At 41.6% G+C, this 20,215-nt stretch overlaps 1 protein-coding gene across 1 annotated transcript in view; it reads left to right on the top strand.

Moving 5' to 3' along the window:
- LOC138287161 (cadherin-related family member 4-like) overlaps positions 1-20,215 on the top strand; it is a 182,049-nt gene that overhangs the window by 117,142 nt on the left and 44,692 nt on the right. The window contains exon 7 of the mRNA XM_069227521.1: positions 15,449-15,553. Within this exon, the coding sequence (XP_069083622.1) occupies positions 15,449-15,553 (105 nt within the window). The remainder of the gene's footprint in view (positions 1-15,448; positions 15,554-20,215) is intronic.

Here is a 20,215-nt window from a genome sequence, read left to right as displayed (position 1 = left end):
ATTAAGGAGGGCTCTGGCCAGATGTCAACTAACATTTACCTGTGACAGGGTAGGCCTTTTAGAAGTTAATCAAGTTCCTAGGCACAGCCCAGGTGGTCCTCCTTCCGGAGGAACAGAACATCTCCCCACACCCAAGACCTTTGTGTCAGCTCTGGGAGCAAGTACACACTTCAGTAATGCAAATGGGCTTCTTTAGGTTTTAGGCAGGGGAAAAAGAAACTTTTTTAAAGTGCCTTTCTCCAAATTATTATTACAAATCTAAATTTAGCAGTATATTGGGGTTGTAGTAAACCTACAAAAATGAACTTTTTAGTTGTTGTTCTTGTCATTTACACAGAAGAACCTGAAAAGACCTTCTACAATTGAGTGGTCAGTCTGTGGTCTATACTCTACTGTAAAGGTCGTACCCTGTAGAAATTTGGGAATTGACCCTCTCAATGGCAAGAGCCACCTGAGAGGCCTGTGGTGAGTTTGAATCCAGAAGTGAGTCCCAAAGAGTTAGGGTCTTAGCTTTTTGAGTGAGCAAACCACAGCAAAGGCTTCCATTTCTATGGCACTTCAATGCTGCTCTCTGGGGAGTATTTACCTACTGATAAAAGCAATTTGATTGACCCTGACTCTCAGCATTTAGCTGTGATAACACTGACCCAAGCCCATATTCTAAACCGTTACTTTAGCCAAAAAATACTTTACTGAAATCAGGTGTTTGAGTACAGATGCTGTACACAGCACCTCCTCTGGTTGTAAGGCCTTTTGACATACTTCAGTTCATATGACCTTCTTTGGCTGCTTCTTTGAAGTCAGCTCTGCCAGGGGCTACAATTGTGCTATACCACTTGTCAAACCTTCTGTATTAACTTGTCAGACACAGGAAAGCTCTAACCTGAGTCTGGGTTTCCATAGAATACCAAGCCATGATTGTCTGGATATTGGGTTGGACAGGCTGCGGATGTCCCCCAACATCTTTGTGGCCTAGGCACATTACACACCTCTACCCTATCCCTATCACAAAAGGCATACATTCCTGACTCTTGCAGGGCATGAAACAGGAATATCATCTAGGTATGCTGAACAAAATGTCTCCAGCCCAGACAGTACCCTGTTCAGCATACTCTGGAAGGCGGCAGAGGCATTCTTCAATCCAGTGGGCATAAACTTAAATTGGAAGTGTCCCTCAGGAGTGGAGAACAGTGATATCTCCTTAGCTCCTTCAGTCAGGGCAATCTGCCAGTACTCGGATGTCAGTCCAAATGTGCTGAGATACTTGTGGTAGATAAGCTCATCAGCTCTGGGAATAGGGTGTGCATCAACATTGGTGACAACATTAAGTCACCTGTAGTCCACACAGAATCGTAGTTCTTCCCCATTCAGGTAGGCCTTGGGCACCAGAACCACTGAGCTGGACTAGAGACTACTTGAGAGCTCAATCAGCACCAGGGACAACATTTGTGAAACTTCTTACTTGATGCTAGCTCTTACTTTGTTTGACAACCACTATAGTTTGCTTGCAATTGGTGAGCTGTCACCAGTGTCAGTGTCATGAACACAGTACTGTGTCAGTCCAGATGTCAGTGAGATTAGTCAATCAAACTGCCCCAAAAAGTGATAACTATCTGTTTGCTACTACTCTGTCAGTGAGGGTAGAGGACTACTCCCTCCACTGAACCATACTTGGCATTGTATGGAAGGGGGTCTGTGAGAAGCTCACTCTTCTTCCCCTCTCCTCCTTCAGTGACCAGGTGCATGGTCATATCCATCCGGTTCAGCTTCAGACAGCTGACATTGATCATCCTGTGGGAGTATATGAGGGTCCTAAGGTCTCTCTGGGTAGGTGACCTCACCCATCTTTCCAGTACCAATATGGGCCCAGGTTTATTTGTCTAGGCGTGGCCAGTAAATTCGGCTCCACCAGCAAAATATGGGGATTTTTGTCCACTCCATGTTTGTAACACAAGGGTGTGGCCAAATTCTGCAAGCTACTGTTTGTCAGAGTTTTTTTCTCATGTGTGGCTCAAAAACAGTACATTGGAAAGTGTGATTTGGCAACCTCTAACACAATTTTCGCAAGGAGGGCACTCTCGGGGATTGCCCCAACGTGGGTGGTCGTGACCGTTCGCTGTCAGAAAGCTGTAGTTTCAGTATAAAATCTAAAAAATCAATCACCTAACCTAACCTTCTGGTGCAGCATGTGGTGCTGTTCACGCTGACTTTTTAGGGCAGAAAAAGCTCTTGATGCTAAATCACAGTGCAAGATGCCTATTTCCACCCATTCACAGAGTTCTAAAGAATCTCACAGAGTATTTTTGTAACTGTGGGGAATTCCATAGAGTAAAACTCCATGAGTTCTGCTCAGGCCTTCATTTGTCCGGGAGGGCCCTGGGAGTCACACTTTTGACCAGGCTGGTATTCCATAAAGGTTGCTTTTGGTCAAAAAGGTACTTACAAATGCAGGCACAGCTCATAGTCTACAATGTCCTGTTTGGGTTCCTTGAGAGGCATTGCCCACTATTCTCAGACAGGACTTAAGGGACTTCTGACAGTGTGCCCATGCAAAAGCATAAAGGGACTGATATCTACTCCTTTTTGTGGTACCTCCCTATAGGTAAAAAAAAAAGCATGGGAGTAGGACATCCCTCTATCAAGTTTCTCAGACAACCCTATAATCATACCTTTTAGGGTTTGCTGAGTGTCTCTACAAGCCCATTGATTTGGGGGTGCCAAGGAGTGGTGAACTTGTAAATCACCCCACCCTCATCTTACATAGATTTCAAGTATGCAGACATGAAGTTTGTCCCTGCAAGAAACTGGATTATTAGTTGAGGGGGGTGAGAAGGGTGAGAGCCAAACTCAGGTAATAATCACAATCCTTGGTAAACCACAAAGGTCACAAAATAAACCTTAGCTCAACCCTCTGATAGCTATGACACAGAACAAACAGGCATAACTTAGAGGCAATGTGTAAAGTATTTATGCAGTACTAAAACAGTAAGTCAAAATGTAGAACAATAAACATCCTAAAAAGACTTAGTAAAATAGAGTAACATTATTTAAAAAAACGACACCAAAAGGGCCAGGATTCAGTAAGAGAAACCAGAGTTATTGTTTTTTTAAAGATATAAGAAATTTCACCAAGAACCACCAAGTGCCAATGACAGCCAAGGATTGGGTAGAACAGGACCTACGTGTAATATGACGCTGATCACAATTGAGCCTGGGTCGGACACATGTTCATTCTGTTCATAGATTTTACTTCCTTACTTTACTCCTCTATTTCCCACTCTAACACAGACAAACACTTCTAAAGCCCCTCTGAACCACAGGAGAGGCACTTAGAGACTGACTCAAGGCTCCATTCCATGTCCAGTTGGCACTGATCAGATGGGCAGGTGCAGGAAAGGCCTCTTTGAGGCGCTTGTTGTATACCTTTAGCTTGAACAGGAGGTCAGCCTCATAATCCCAGGAGTCTACTTCTTTGTCCTGGGTATGAGAGAGAGAGAGAGAGAGAGAGAGAGAGAGAGAGAGAGAGACATAAGAGAGAGAGAGAGAGAGAGAGAGAGAGAGAGAGAGAGAGAGAGAGAGAGATCAGGTGCAGTCTTTCAAGGCTGGTCTCAGTTTGCAGTGAGCAGGTTCAGTCCTCTATTAATCTTCCTCCGGTCCAGGAGTCTTCTGAAGTGGGTGTCTGGCGATTCCACCTGTATGCCTGGCATCAGCTTGTGAATGGAATGACTTCTGGAGATGCCCTAACGAATGTAGTTCCCAGGGCTAGCCCTGCCCACTTTGGGTATTTTCAAGAAGGCCAAAGTCTTCTGCCACATTAAAAGCATGCTCATAGGGCTGGGTGGAGTGTGATAGTGTACTCCCAGTGTCCTCCCGCATCTAACACTAAAGCACTAAAAATCCAGTTTTAGGCATTCTCAGTGCCCCCAACAACCTTAGAGAGAGAAGTCAAATTGGTTTGACATTCTCCTTCTCTCCTTTAATTGTGCCTTAAATATTATGTGTAAAGCCAGCAATCCTGTCAAACAGGCTGTGACACTATAATGTCAAAAGAGGCCCACTGTGGCTGGGACCTAACTGGCTGGGAAGACAACAGTAGAGCCCTGGCAAGTGTCAGTTAACATTTATCTGTGGCAGGGAAGGCCTTTTTGAAGTGTGTCCCAAAGTACCATAGGAAAAGCCTTAGAAGACCTGTCAAGTAAGACTGACATTCATGAAATTTTAATAAACATGATGCTCCGAGCCCCCCTTGCAGATTTTGTCAGTTTCAAATGGGTCATCACTGTCCATTCAGGTCAGCCTATTGTTTTGCTCCAGGGAGCAAGATCACACCTCATTTATGCCTATTACGCTGCTAATTACTGTCTGCCTAAATACAGATTTAGCTTGTAGGACTTCAGGCAGCATAAAAGTTACATTTTAACAGTTACCTTTCCGTAATACTTAGTACAAATCCAAATTTGAATTGGATATTTACCAACTATTAGGAATATTTGTTTCATTATTTTTAGCTATTCCATTCCTGAGATACAGGATTAGTATTAAATATTGCATTCCAGTGTTTTCCTATGAAACAGCCCATGTTGAATGTTACCCTTATACATGTCTTGCTTTTAAATTTCATATACCCTGCATTAGCAGGCAACAAAGCCTATTTAGGGATGCCATAAACATTTAAAGGAACGTTAAGGGTTGTCAAAAGGTTTTTTTTTACAGGTATAATTTGTAGGTGAAATCTGTTTAGTCTGGTTACTGGTGGAAGATCTGCAGTTAAGTCTACATTGTCCATATAGTGCAGTGATTCCCAACCATTTGACTCCAGAGGACCCCCACTGAATCACTACTGAAAGCCAGTTTGTATGATGATTGTATGAAACATCAAAACAGTAATTCACAAAAAACCACAAACAAGTACAAATCAAACAAATGCTTGGATTACTAAAGATATAATTATTTATGTATCAAAAAAATATTCAAGAATCACTATGGGAAAATTGGTGCTGCAGCTCGGTGATTAACATGTTAATGTTTGGTTTTATTTAGGAAATATGAATCCTCAGGTCAGATTCTACATTTCTCAACCAATTTCTGTTTTAATTTAATTTTTTAAGTACATCAGTTGTATGAAAGCTTTTCTCACATTAATATGTCATGGGGAAAGGAAGTAAAACCATAAGGGCCTCATCTCGCCATAGCCCTTCTGTCATGTATTTCATTTTTTTTATAACATCTCTCATATTGTGTAGGTGTCGAACACTTTACAGGGGACTACAAGCTGCAGGATCCACAAGTCATTAATACTGGTAGGCGTTTTCTAAGAGTGCTTGGTCTGGAGAAGCACAAACACAGAATTCAGAACATAACACAGTGGTTAGTGTTGACTTTATTAATAAGAATGTATTGCTATGCAAGCAAACAATTTTTAGCAGCGTATGGATATTGAAAGACTGGAAAAACATAACTTTCTAAGCTGTACCATGGAGTTCATTTATTATGATTATAGCATATGAACTGCATAGTAGCAAAATAATCACTGTGACAAAGCAGTATCCCAGTGCTCATTGCATGTAAAATATTGTTCTGTGATCTGCATAGTACACGTTCTTTGCAGCAGGCATATTAACCATCTGCGCTACCTTGGATGAGTTAAAATTGCTACTAGACAATACTCTCTCCAGCAGGTACATTAATCACTAGAATTATCATGACGTCTTTACTTTTGTCTGAAAGGTGCTGTATGTACAAGGAACTTTGCAGTGCTTTTAAAAATGCTGCACTTGTAACAAATATAAAAACACACAGGTGTTTCTCTGTAGAGGCCCCAGCTGGAGCAGTGCCTCCTTGCCCTCCCAGGCCCGTGGACCCCCTAGGAATATTACATGGACTCCTGGGGGTCCACAGACCACAGGTTGGGAACCACTGGTATAGTGGATGGCACAATAGGTGCTGCAGTCAACTTGTGACATTAAACATACATGCCCCAGGTACACCTTGGCACCAATTACTAAGGACATATAGGTATGGTAATTATGTCAGTCAGGAGTATACCAATTTACCATGTTAAAGGGAGGAGCACCAGCACTATACCACTAGTTAGCAGGGGTAAAGTACAAAGCAGTCTGTAGCCAGTAAAAATAAGGCAAGCAAGAAAGCAAATAAAAACAATTGGGATAAACCTGCCAAAAGAGCAAATTTAAACAATTTCCCCCATCCCTACCTCTTGGTTAATCCTTCCCTGGTAAGGATGCCAAGCAGAGCATTTCCACCACGGTTGCAATTTGTGTCCTCATAGGCATGGCTTCAGAGTATCCAATACATACTGGACCGTCTACCACTTCCAAGATGAACCTGTCTCCTGAAGGTGTTTTAGTATTTAGCAGCCTGAGAATGTTCATTTCTGCCCTATCAAATGGAATTCTCACCATGAACAGTCGGATCACGGGAGCTTTGGGATGCCCTTCAGTCTTGCCACTGATTTCACATGTGCAGGAGTAAGAGACATCCTTCACATTCTCAGACAACTGGGGCCAGTAAAAGTGGTTGTAATGGAGGGTTTGTAATAAATATTTTTAAAAGCCTAAGAATAAACATTGTAGCTATTTCCTAGGTAGAGATAACATGAATAGGTTTATTATGGCATCCCAAAGCTTTTGGGGCCATGTCATTGTAAGATCATGTTTAACATTAAAGTTTACATGTCCTACAAATAAATAATATGCACCTTGACTTATAAATAGGAAGACCTACTTTGGATGACATTAATATTTAAAAAGAAGGTTTCGGCCTGGCAAATGGGGTTATTTTGGCAGGTTAATTTTGCAGTTTATAAAACTGCACACATAGGCTATAGTGGTAATTCTGTAGTCATGTTTGCACTGTAACTGTATTTTGTGCCACAAATGGTGCAGTAGTCCACTAGTGACATTTAACTCACAGGCCCTTAGTACATTTTGTACCATATACTTGAGACTTATAGGTTAAATATGCCAATTAGGAATACAGCCAATTTTGACATGTTTAGGGGTCACAGCTCACACACTGGGCCTGCTTATCAGAGTCTCAGTGCACAGGTTGAAAATCCCAACAGCATCATCCAGACAAATCAGGGTGAGCATGCTAAAAGCTACATTTTGATACAGGTAGTAATGATAAGGGAGTGTTTAACATAAGGATACCATTAGTAGGCCTTCCTAGAATACAGTACAAATCCAACAGGTAAAGAATTTAAGTATTGTTGGGTATCTTGCAAGCAGATGAATGAACACATTATCTAATATATATGACCTTTTTATTTCCCAAGTTCACTGCATATTCCTTTCATTTACCCAATGTCTTTCATATCTTTCATAATGAGAATGTTTCTGGTTATCTCTTGCCCCTTGCATACTATTAAACACACATTCAAGAACCCCCATCTAGCTTGTTCATATCTTTGTTGTTACACCTGGATAATGGGTCCAACGGCAAGGTGTCTTTTTGATCATTTCCCTTTTAGCCATTTAGTGCAGTGAGTTCACTAGCATACCACACACCCTGAGTGGTTGACTAAATGTGTTGTTGGATTGAAAGTTGTGCCTAGCCAGTTTGTTTTCAACAACCCATTCCTTCTTCCCACTGCACTTAAAGCTTGTGAGTGGTAGGCACAGCAGAATCGTGGCACCACCCATAAAACTTTGAAGATCCATTTTAGAATTTGTGCTGTTAATCGAGGAGTGTTGCAGACACTGCAAAACAAGGTAATATTTCAAAAGTAAACATTTTACAACAGTTAATGCATCACAATTCTTTGAATATGCTTTAACCTGTTTGACAAAACACAGACCACAACTACTAAATATAGGTGCTTGTTACTCTGGGGCATTTCAATGAGGTGTATTTGCATCAGATCTAATGTTGCTTGCGGGATAGGAAGTGTCCCTTTTCTGTTAAACCTTTCCAAAATTATACCGTCCACAAATGACACACTTCTAGCAATGACATTCAGCTTCTTCTCTGAATTTTATCCTACACCAATATTGTGAAAACATTTGTATCATACCATCTCTTCCCACATGAGCGGGTCCATTATGTAAATGAGAAATATTTTTCCTTTTGGAGCAATCCATCCCCCTGTTGGAACTGTATGTACCCCTTCTTGATTTCTGTATCATTTTTACTTCAATCTTTCTTACTCCTCTACTGGAATAATAATATGTGTGGCAGATTAGGTAGAAACAACTCATTATGTTTGTTTCCAGTACTGGTATTTTTTTTAGGTCCCCTGTGAATAGTTAAAGAATATTACCAAATTAGACATTTCTTTCTGTTTTGTGAGAGCAGTTCTCAACATTATTCCACACTCATGGCAATATTAAAGTTTGTAGGAGGTCCTTTATCTGTACAACATTTTTTATTTCTTTACCACCTGACATTAAAAATAATTTCTGTGCCCATAGCTTTCTAAATTCCTGGACTACTTCAAAGGCATATTTACTCTCAGGAAATATATTTTTTATATTTATCTGCAATATAAGAACCTCTTCTTATGGGTTTTAATTTGGTTATTGAGTGGAACCTACATATTGCAAATGCATACCTCCTACTACTCTGTAAAATGTGCATATTCCATTCTCATGAATATTGCGTATCTCTAATATCCATTCTCACAAATATTGCATATCTCTCTGACATAATCTATCAATAAACAATTCATTGTCACACAATGTGTATTTTGAAGATCAGACCATGGCTTCATACACTATTCTGCATTGTGAACACAATAATGTAGATCAATGTATATCCAGGCATTCTTATGATTAAATGTAGAGATGCGACAGAATACCAATTCATATCTTGTCAATCTATCCCTCATAAGATGTTGTGTTTTTATTTTAGTTAATACTGTTCCAGCCCTGTGGGACACTCACAAGTTTAGGAGTGAGGAGGTGCCCCAAAACAGCATTGTCAGGATGTTCCACCTCCACTATTGCTGCTGAGAGGCAGAGAGTCATGGCTTTCATAAGAGGGTTAAATGCTGAAGAATAATAGGCAACTGAACTGTGGCATTGCCTGTGAATAAGTGTGTTGTTCTTAGACTGGGGTGTGAGCTCTGGGCAAGAAGCAACCACAGTTATTGTCAGGGTAAGGCACAAGCAAGTCACAAGATAACTGGGTGCCCATATTCTCGTAGCTTGGCCTAGAGCAGGTAGGCTTAACCTGTAGGCAATGTGTAAAGTATTTGTGCACTACTACAAACATGAAAACAGTGAAAGCACCACACATTAAAGATCCCACACCAAGTTAGAACTTTACAACTTAATTTAATAAATAAAACCAGACCAAAATGACATAAACCCAATAAGTAGAATTTGATTTATACATTTTTAACGAATAAACTGCAAAACAGCACTTAGAAGCAAAAAGCGCCAACCAGGAATACCTGGTTGCACTGGACTGGGACAAAGTCAAAAGTTCAGACCAACCTTGATGGTACATGGTCCTGCTACAGGGACCCCTTGGGCCAGCTGAACCAAAATACCTTAAATTCTGGGAGTATTACATTGTTTCTAAACCAGGCCGTTGAGGATGTGCACCACTTTTCCCCATGCAATCAAGGAGATGCAATGAAGTTTCCCATGCAGCAATGGTAATGCATCAGTGTCAAGATGCAGCGGAGTTCGGGTGCAGGTTCTGCCTGCATCAACAATGCGGTGTGGATTCCTGTGGGTGCCGAGACTGTGATCTAGAGTATTGGGTAATTTTCGAGGCTGTTGTCAATGGGGATGCAGCAACCTTGTACCAAAGAAAATGACGCATTGTTGGTTTAGAAGGCGATGCATTGATTTTGCTCACGCAAAAGTGGTGATGCGTCAGTTCTGCTCACGCAGCACAGCATTCATCAGTTCCCCTTGAGGCAAAACCTTATGTCCACTTTCAAGGGCCCAGGACTGGGGGGGCCCTATTTGGAAGGACTGACTCACAGATGGCAGAGTCTAGGTGCAGGAGCAGGGTGGTTGGACGTTTGTTATGTTTCTGAGACTTCAGATCAGGAGGTCAATCAACTAGCCCTTGGAGTCACTCTGAGTTGGGAAGATTCAGGTCACGTCCTTCTCACTCCTAGGCAAGCAGAGTCCCTGCCCTTCCTGCATTAGGTCCAGACTGACAGATAGGTTATGCAGCCCGTTGTATGTGGTCAGGACACAGCCTATTCATGTGCAAGTAAGGCTGTGCCAAGCTCCTCCGTCCCATCCTGCCCAGGATTGCCCATCGAGGCCCACAGGTCATACCTACGTTTCCATTGTGTGTGGCTACCCAGGAGGAATACACAAAGCCCAGCTGTCACCGCGCTCGAGTCAAGTGATCAGAGACAGGCAAAAGGCATCAAATGGCTGAAGTAAGAAGATGCCAACTTTTTAAATTAAATTCTCATTTTCAGAATTACAATTTCAAATCCAATCTCACCATAAGTTAGGATTTTAAATTGTGATTTCAGGGACACCAAACTTGGTGGTTTGTGTCTTCTCATTTACAACTTACGCTTATAAGGGGTAGTAAGGCAACTCCGGTGTTAGCCTATGGAAAAGATAGGGCTTGCAGCAGTGAAAAACAAATGTAAAACTTAGAAGTACATGTCCAACTTTTTGCATGCATGGCCCCCTGCCCTTGGGACTGTCTAGGGGATACATTAGGGGTGACTTATATGTATTAAAAAAGAAGGTTTGGGCCTGGCAACGGATTTACTTAGTCAGGTCAATATGGCAGTTTAAAACTAAACACACAGGCACTGCAGTGGCAGGCTTGAGATGTATTTAAAGGGCTGCTTAAGTGGGTGGCACAATCAATGCTGCATGCCCACTGGAATCATTTAATTTCCAGGCCCTGGGCACAGGTAGTGCACTTTACTAGGCACTTAAAAGGTAAACTATATATGCCAGTCGGGTTTATACCAAGCACTTTAGCACCTGTTAGTAGTGGTAAACTACAGAGTCCTAAAGCCAACAATAAATATTTAATCAAAAAAGATTCAGTTACAACACTGACCATACTTCTTTTCAGTGACTTAGCAACTACCCCTTTCACGTGCTGGAGAATTTTGAATTAGAAGTGTATGTGCTTACAAATAGGAGTTGTTTTTAATTGAAACATAAAATATATAAACTATAGAACTGTTCTATTGCCCTTATAATAATGACTCCATCTTTATAAACACGGTTGCTGACTTTATAATAGTACTTGTATTCTTATATTTATTATTGACTCTTGAAATTACATGTTCTTCTCAAATAACTTTCTGGAAGAAGCCTTCAGATAATTTCTCTGGCTCTTTCTGCTAGAACACTGGACTGCATTCCTTCATGACTTGTTTTAGAGTTTATATAATTAGTTTACTCTGACACCTCCAGATGACAGTAGGTCACAAGGGGAAAATCAGTGTTCATGTACTGGGATAGAGGTAGGATGTTATGGTTATATAATGTTTTACAATGCTGAAATGTTAAATGTTTATGCATTGTTACTTTTGTCCGCACCATACTGACATTTTGTTTCCATCATTTCCCATGGTAAAAATGACTTCATAAACCCTGAAATTTGGAAGTTAGCCAGATCTTTTTGGATGTCTAAAAGGCATGCTGCCCAATTCTCTGTCAATTTGTTTCACACTTAGGACATAGGGCCTGATTTAGACCTCAGCAGACAGGTTACTCCATCAAAACAGTGACATATATCTTGTCTGACGAAATACCCATAGGAAATAATAGGATTTATATTGCGGTGTACACAATATCTGTCACTGTTGTGATGAAGTAACCTGTCAGTCAAAATCTAAATCCGGCCCTGAGTCTATTTTTCAGATTTTGCTTAATGTTGCATTTGGATGAACTCTGAGAGCCTTCATGGCAATTGATTTTTATGTCATAGGGCTCACTTAAATAGATCACTGTTGTATTTCATTATTCTTTCTGTATTGTTCTTCAGTGTTTTTTTTATAATCCTTCATGTTTTTCTAAATTACTGATCTCAAACTCCTTGAATCAGTTTTTATTATTGACTGTATTTGGAAATGCTGTTTTGAAATGTGTTTCTATGGACATACTGCCTCATCTGTTCTAAGGACAACACCCATCCCTTATGCCACAAGTGGGTGCTACATTTATCATGCATATTATCTAGGTTATAGCACCCACACATGTGTAAAGTGAAATACATGTCCCTTAGAATCTGGTAGTCCCAAAGCAGAGGTGGTACAGAAACATTCTTTATGAAGCTTATTCTTCACAGAGCTGATTTTAAATTGCTTGCTGCCAAGTACCATTCATTAAATGCCACTTGGGTGGCCTTATTATTTTTCTCTTCATTGCTAGTTTTATTTGTAAATAATATAACCGGTGCATGTCCAAAGACTCTTCCAAATATAACTGCAGTTCTTCATTGTATGATGTCATGGTATGCCATTCCTTTACCCAGACACATGTGCTCAGTCCAACCTTAATCATCAAGTACTTAGGAAGTGCAGACGGGGTCCATTTAGTAATTTAGAGTTTTGCTACCCCAGCAACTTTTATTATCTTATTTTGCACCTACACACTTGGTATATAGAAAACGGTATAAAAACAGTTTGAATATGGATCCTGGGTTATTTCCTTTGAAAATATATTAATTAAGGGAGGAAGGAAAAAGTACATACACTCATAACCGATTTGTATTCAGCTTTTGGCTGCAGTCAGTATTACTCCTGGGTGACTCATGACTGGGCCTGGGTGACTAGCTTGCCAAACCTCTATCGTTTACACACACACACACAAACACACACACACACACACACACTCATAGATATTAGTTGTCTCTCCTTTCTCTTAATTCAATGTTATCCTGCTTTGCCCAAACCCCATACCAAAAAAACAAGAACATTGATCCATAGAACTCCTATAGTAAGGCATGGTCGATAACACTTGTGTATGTGTGTGGGAGCCTCTCACCGAGACATTGCCAGAAAATGGCATCTGTGGAGTCTCTCTTGCTTGCTGTGAAAATGATTTATCTTCTGTGTTTGCCATGCTCTCATTCTCCACCACAGTTTTTTTTCATTTTCATGGTTTTATTTCACAGTTTAACCATTGCTATTAAAAACATTTTGAGTTAAGTACACAGAAAAGGACTCAAGCCCATATTACATTATGTTTTTTCAGTGGTTGTATGTCAGAACCACGCATACCGGAACAACGCATGCCTTAACAATGTGGTCTGAATCATGACTGCCTCTTTACCACGCCTGCCTTTACCACGCATGCCTTTACAATGAATTTTGTTGTAAAAGCATGCTTAGTAAAGGCATATGTGAAAATGGCATGCATGGTTCTGTCATACAACATCCCTCTTAACCTAAAAAAGTACACCAACCCACCCGCCCTGAGGCCCAAAATTACCCCCACCCCTAATAAGTGAACTACTCAGAACCCCCACCCACCCTAAGCCATAAAAAAAACTACCTCAACCCCCCACCCCTGCCCCTAAAAACAAAATTACCCTGAAACCACCCACCGGCCCTGAGCCCTAAAACTTTCCCAACCCCTAATAAGTAAACTACCCCGACCCCCCACACACCCTAAGCCCTAAATAATAAGCTACTCTGACCCCCTCCACTCCCGCTCCTAACAAATAAACAACCACAAAAAAAGCCCTAAATCCACCAACTGCAAAAAACTACCCCCAAGCCCTATCCCAACCCTACTTACCTCACTGAGTCGTCTCCCAATCCTTCCTCCTCTTCTGTCCTCCCTCCTCCTGCCCTTCCTTAAACCTTCCTCACCCCTAAAAAATAATCTACCTTGCGTCTCCACCCCCACCCCAAATAAGTAAACTACCCCGGCCCACCACCCACCCGAATCCCTAAAAAAAACGATGTCATCCCCCCACCCTGCCCCTAAAAAAGAAACTACCCCAAACCTCCAACCACCCTAAGCACTAAGGGGGTCATTCCGACCCCGGCGGGCGGAAACCGCCCAAACACTGCCCTGCGGTCAAATGACCGCGGGGGGCATTCCGACTTTCCCGCCGGCCCAGCGGGAAAGCCCCAGCAAAGATGAAGCTGGCTCCGGCGGATTTGCTGAGGTGCCAGTGGCATGGGCAGTGCAGGGGCCCCCAGGGGCCCCACGACACCCGTTCCCGCCAGCCTCTTCTTGGCGGTGTAAACCGCCAGGAACAGGCTGGCGGGAAGGGGGTCGGAATCCCCATGGCGGCGCTGCTTGCAGCGCCGCCATGGAAGATTCCTTTGGCCAGGGGAAAACCGGTGGGAAACCGCCGGTTTCCCCTTTCTGACCGCAGCTTTACCGCCGCGGTCAGAATTGGCCAGGAAGCACCGCCAGCCTGTTGGCGGTGCTTCCGTGGTCGTTGGCCCTGGCGGTCAATGACCCCCTAAATCTAACACCACTTACCTCACTGTGTCCTCTCGCAGTCCTTCCTGTCCCTAAAAAATAAACTACCCTGCCCCCTACCTGAAACCCGAAACAAAATACCCCAACCCCACACCCTCACCCCCCAAAAAAAACTACCCAGTCCCCCATCCACCCTAAATCCTAAAAACTAAAGTTCCCTAAAGCCCCACCCAGCCCCTAAAAAAAATAGTCTGACCCCTCTACCCCACCCTAATCCCTTAATCCACCCCCACCCCTAAAAACTTCCACCATCCCTGCCCCAGCCCATCTTACCTCGCCGTGCCATTTCCCGATCCACTAGTCTTTTCTCATCCTTAACCATGCATATGCGTAGTTTGGGACATGCATGTTTAAGGCAGAGAAAAAGGCATGTGTTGTTCCGGCAAACATTGTTCCGCTTGCGTATGAAACATCTGTGTTGTTTGCAACGTGTTGTTTAGGATGTTTCCATTTTTCAGTAGAAAATAAATACCATACAAATTCGAAAAATAGTCTATTTTAAGCATGTTGTGTTTACAAATCGACAATTTATTCTGTGGAGAATTCACCAATTTAGGGACCACACAGCATTATTATGTAGGACTAGGTTTGTCCGCTTTTTATTTGAGCACTCCTAATGCTTGCATTATTTTTTGAAGCAGCCCACTGTTCTGAAATTTTGACCATCCATCAAAGCTTTTTTTCCGTTGAGATGGTCTGCTTGCAGGTGAGATTACCAGATAATCTTGTGTGGACCAATTTATGGTGGCTGATGAATTAGATACAAAGCAAAAATGTGTATTGTGAGTTTTATGCACAGTAGTTATGCTTATGATGTTGTTACTGCAAATGCATATTCAGTAATGTATCAACAGCAATTTGTAGTGTCTTGCATGCATTTACGGGTTTTCTATCAAACCAAACTTTAATGAAATATATGTATGGCAATCAATTTATGAAAATGTTTATGCTATTTTCTTTAGGGTTTTTAAGGACTGTTATATAATAATAGATTTATGACTGCTGACTCCACACATATTCATTGCCGCTTTTTCTTGAAGTGTTCCCAAATATACAAAGTTCTTTCCTCAATGTCATGGATGCAAAAAGAATTCACAGCCTGATCCAAAGCCTGATACTTTTCAGAAGGCAAATACTGCAATGAGGTAAGTTAAATCTAAATAAAGTATGATCTTTTTATATGTGATCTATAAGTTATTTCTTTCACAAAATATTTTAAACATCTGCAGCCTAAAAATCTAGCCATCTGTTCAGAAAGAGGTATACCCCCTGTTCGTTTTATAGCTTTGTGTCAATTTGTTACATTTTCAAATCATACGAAATATGGCAGATAGATAAATAGAACTACGCACCATTATAATTATGGAGAAAGGGTTAAAGCTTCTGGGAAACTGATAAGCAAATATCAAATTATATTTCCATAGGTAGAATGTTATTGATATAACAGACAAGTATTGGCAACTAACGGATTAAAATGATGCCCCGATTATTATAGTCTTTCTAAGAGCTGTTGTTGAACCCTCATTGTGAAGGAAAACAGTTTACATTATTCTGGATGTACGGACGTACCATATCGATTCATTAGCACTATGAATATTGGCAATATTAAATACAATTACACCAAACATATTATTAGCATTTTCTGTAACAAGCTGTAAATGTCTTATAACTAATCAAGTCTGGACCTAAGGATAGTTCTTTGGATGAAAACCTTTTTGCATATTTAACCTTTACTCATGGTAAATCACTACCACTGCTGAGCTGGGACCAGTTCCAAAACAACAGAAGATGGATGGAATGCAGAACAAATCAAACATTCACCCCCAGTCACAGATCTGGGTTTAATCCATCAGTTTTTTTGCTTGTCATGCCATTCCAGCTCAGACCCAGCCATATGCAAATCGGTCTTGACCCTGTTGGGGAACAGGGTCAAGACTGATTTGCATATGGCTGGGTCCAAACTGGAATGGTATGGTGAGCAAAAAAAACTGATGGATTAAACCCAGATCTGCGACTGGGGATGAATGCTTGATTTGGTCTACATTCCGTCCATCAACTGTTCTTTTTGCATTTGTTGCCTCAAGAGGGAAGGGTATGCCCAGATGTGGGTCCCATGCTCACTATGCCACCAGATTCAAGCTAGCCTGGCTGAAGAGGGGTGATACCCCGAAACCGGTCCCAGGATGCTTGCTTCTGGTCTAGGGAGGACCTGGCCTGGCAGTTCGGGCTGGACTGTTCTCATGGGGAACAGGATCAAGACTGATTTGCAAATGGCTGGGTCCAAACTGAAATGGCATGGTGAGCAAAAAAACTGATGGATTAAACCCAGATCTGTGACTGGGGGTGTATGTTTGATTTGGTCTACATTCCGTCCATCAACTGTTCTTTTTGCATTTGTTGCCTCGAGCTGGGACCAGTTGGCCATTCCTCAGAAAATACTGAGGCTTCCCTCCTGCCACCTGGGAATACTATTACAATGTTTGATGTGTGTGTATGCATTATTTGTATATGTATTTGTAAGTGCATGGATGTGTATGTGCCTGAGAATAGTGGCTGAATGTAGGTGCATGTGTGAATGCATGGGTGTGTGTGTATGTGTACCCCTGCTGCTAGAATTACTGGCTGCCACAGGAAGAACAGTATTAGAGGGCACTGATGATGGCAGAAATAGGAGAGCAATGAGCTGAAAAAAGGAGAATGTACTATAAAGAGTAAGTGGCAGCAGGCTATAAAAATTGAATGACAACAAAAGGAAATAGATAGAATAGAATAAAATTAAAGCATGTATAAATGTTGATAAATTAAATAGAGACATTTAAATCTTGCAGTGAGATGTATACATGTTCGTCACATCAACATCTAATGTATGTTTCAGTCGAAGAACTAATATATGTGGAAGTTACTGTTGATTGGCATGTCATGGTATTAGCTATTCAGGATTCCAGACTATGGGCCTGATTACAACTTTGGAGGAGGGTGTTAATCCATCCCAAATGTGACGGATATCCTGCCCACCGTATTACGAGTTCCATAGGATATAATGGACTCATAAAACGTCGGGTGGTATATCCGTCACATTTGGAAGGGATTAACACCCTCCTCCAAAGTTGTAATCAGGCCCTACATCTCATTATTCAGATGGCAGAAACACACTGATTTTGTAAGAGTAAATGTTGGATTTTATGAGAAATGCACTTGTTTGGTTATGAGGTGAATTAAAGAACAAAAGAAAAAGAAACGTAGGCCACTTAAAAGACAGATTTACAGACAGGAGAAGCAGGAAATGCTATTTCCTTTGCATAATGTGTAAAGACTAGCAAGACAGGTAAAATCAAATTGAATTGTGAAAACCGCCATAAGTGATAAATAAATATCAATGTTCAATCCATAATCCCAGGCCACCTACTCATCTAACATCAGACAAAAACATTAGTCTATGATGATATTTACAGTGCTTATGAAATCAAGAAATATCTTTTCACATGCACATTAGCAGAGTTCTTAAGCAACTGGTTTGCCTTCCCAAAGTTAGAGAAGTTGAAAATGAGGATTCATTAACACACAAGTGTTCAGTGAAAGGTAAATATAACAGCTATATGTAAGTCAGTAAACCCACAGATTATCACTAACCTATTGTGAGAAATCGGGATGTTGTTTGAGGAACGTGTGAGCTGTTCTCATGAAACAGCCACACACCCTGTCAAGATGAACAACAAGTCACTCTGGTTGCTGTAAACAAAAGCAGTCAGGCTTAACCGAGAGGCAATGTTTTAAGTAATTATACAGTGCACAGACAGTCATAAAGTGAAAACACAACACAAAAAAAAGCCCACACCAATTTAGAAGAATAGAGTACAATTAAATACATTATTTGACACCAAAATGACAAAAATCTAATTAGTAGAACCCTAGATATGCACTTTTAAAGATTTAAGGTAAGTATAGTGCCTAAAAGCACAAAACAACACTAGCACCATTTGCAGTTATCTGTTCACTCAAGACAGGGTGAAAGTCAAAAGTTCAAGCCGACCACAATGGAGCATGGACCAGTTACAGGGACCAGGTTAGTCCAGCTGAAAGAGTTACCTTCTAAAGTCTAGCTCAAGTCCAGTTTGCAGCGGAACAGGCAGACCACTGTCAATGGGTGTCGCTGTAGCAAGAAGAGAGGGCCAGGCATCACAGACGGTCATCCCTGTAGCACGGATATCCTGTTAGGCGTTGACGATGGTTATTGATGTTGATTTGCATTGGCACCTGAAGTGCAGATCTTGTGTTGCCGGTCATCGCTGATGGTCGCTGTAGCTCAAAGAATCGTGTTCACTGGAGCTTCTCATTGGCAGTCGGCATGGGTGGCAAGATATTAGCACAAACTGGCTAGATCACAGTCATAAAGAGCCTACAATTTCAGGATTTCACCCTTTATTCAAGGAGAAGCTCAACTGATGCCATGCCAAGTATCCAAGACCTGAGGAGCACTTCTTAGGGATGAGGAACTCACTCAAGCAGAGGCCGGCAAGGCTTGGGCAGTTCCAGTTTCAGGCCCAGGCAGCAAGTTAGCTTGGCAGATGCAGGGAGGCCTTTGTAGCTTGTTATGTCCCTGTAGCTCAGAACAGAAGGTCAGTTAGCTAAGACTTGGAGTCACGTCCACTTAGGACAAAGGGTGCAGGTCCAGCCTTTGTCCTCAGCAAGCAAGCATGCCTCAATCAGAAGTGCAGCAAAGCAGAAGGACGTTCTCATTCTGTAGTATCCACAGGACTAGGATTATATTGAACAGTGGGTCTGAGTGTCTGTTTTTATAACTGGTACCCTACAGAGGTGTCTGGAATTTCATGCATCCCTGCCCTGGTCCCAGTCTATCTGGGAGCACAATAAGCTAGTGTGAAGCCCTTTGTGTGTGTGCTGAGGCAGTCCCATTGAATTGCAAGTGTGGTAAGTGACAGGTCCCCCTGCCACCCTTACATAGATGGCCCATAATGCCAACCCACAGACCCTCTATAAGGAATACACAAAGGTCAACTGCCAACTACACTTAGTGATGTGACCCAGGAACAGGCTGCAGGCACCAAATGGTTAGGACAAGAACTTTCTAAAAGTGGTATTTTCAAAATTATGATTTATAATCCAACTTTGACATTAAAGAGGATTTCAAATTACAATTCCTCAGATACTAAACATGAATTTCCTACCTGCCCCAATTAAAGGTTATCACATATTAAATGGTTTAAGCTATCCCAATGTCATCCTGTAGAAGAGGTAGGCCTTGCAGTAGTGAAAAACAAATTTAGGAGTTCTTCACTACCAGGGCATGTGAAACTTAAAAGAATGTGTCCAATTTTTTATACACAGTGCATCTTCCTCTAAGGACTGTCTAGGGCCCAACTTAGGGACTTACATACATTTAGGAAGAAGTGTTGGAGCAGGCAAAAGGTTTCTTCTGCTAGGTCGATTAGGCACACATAGGCTGCAATGGCAGGCGTGAGAGATGTTTAAAAACATGTTGGCTTCAGGCCGACTAGTAGCATTTAATTTACAGGCCTTAAGTACATGTAGTTCCACTTTACTAACGACTTAAAAGTTAATGAAATTTGCCGATTGAGTGTACACCACTTTGACCATGTTTAAAGAAGAGAGCACAAGCACTTTAGCATTGGCTAGCACTGGTAAAGTGCAGTGAGATCCAGAGCTAACAAAAACGAGTTCAAGAAAGATAGACGTATTAAGGAAAGATTTGGGGGCAAACTCACCATAAGAATGACACGTCTAACACCGACCCATATTGACTTGTCTTTCTATGTAATGGAGTGTCA

Source organism: Pleurodeles waltl, chromosome 4_1 (genome assembly GCF_031143425.1).
Source record: "Pleurodeles waltl isolate 20211129_DDA chromosome 4_1, aPleWal1.hap1.20221129, whole genome shotgun sequence".
Classification (NCBI taxonomy): domain Eukaryota; kingdom Metazoa; phylum Chordata; class Amphibia; order Caudata; family Salamandridae; genus Pleurodeles; species Pleurodeles waltl.
Note: the sequence above shows the minus strand (reverse complement) of the source record. Positions and strands in the feature narration are given on the sequence as shown.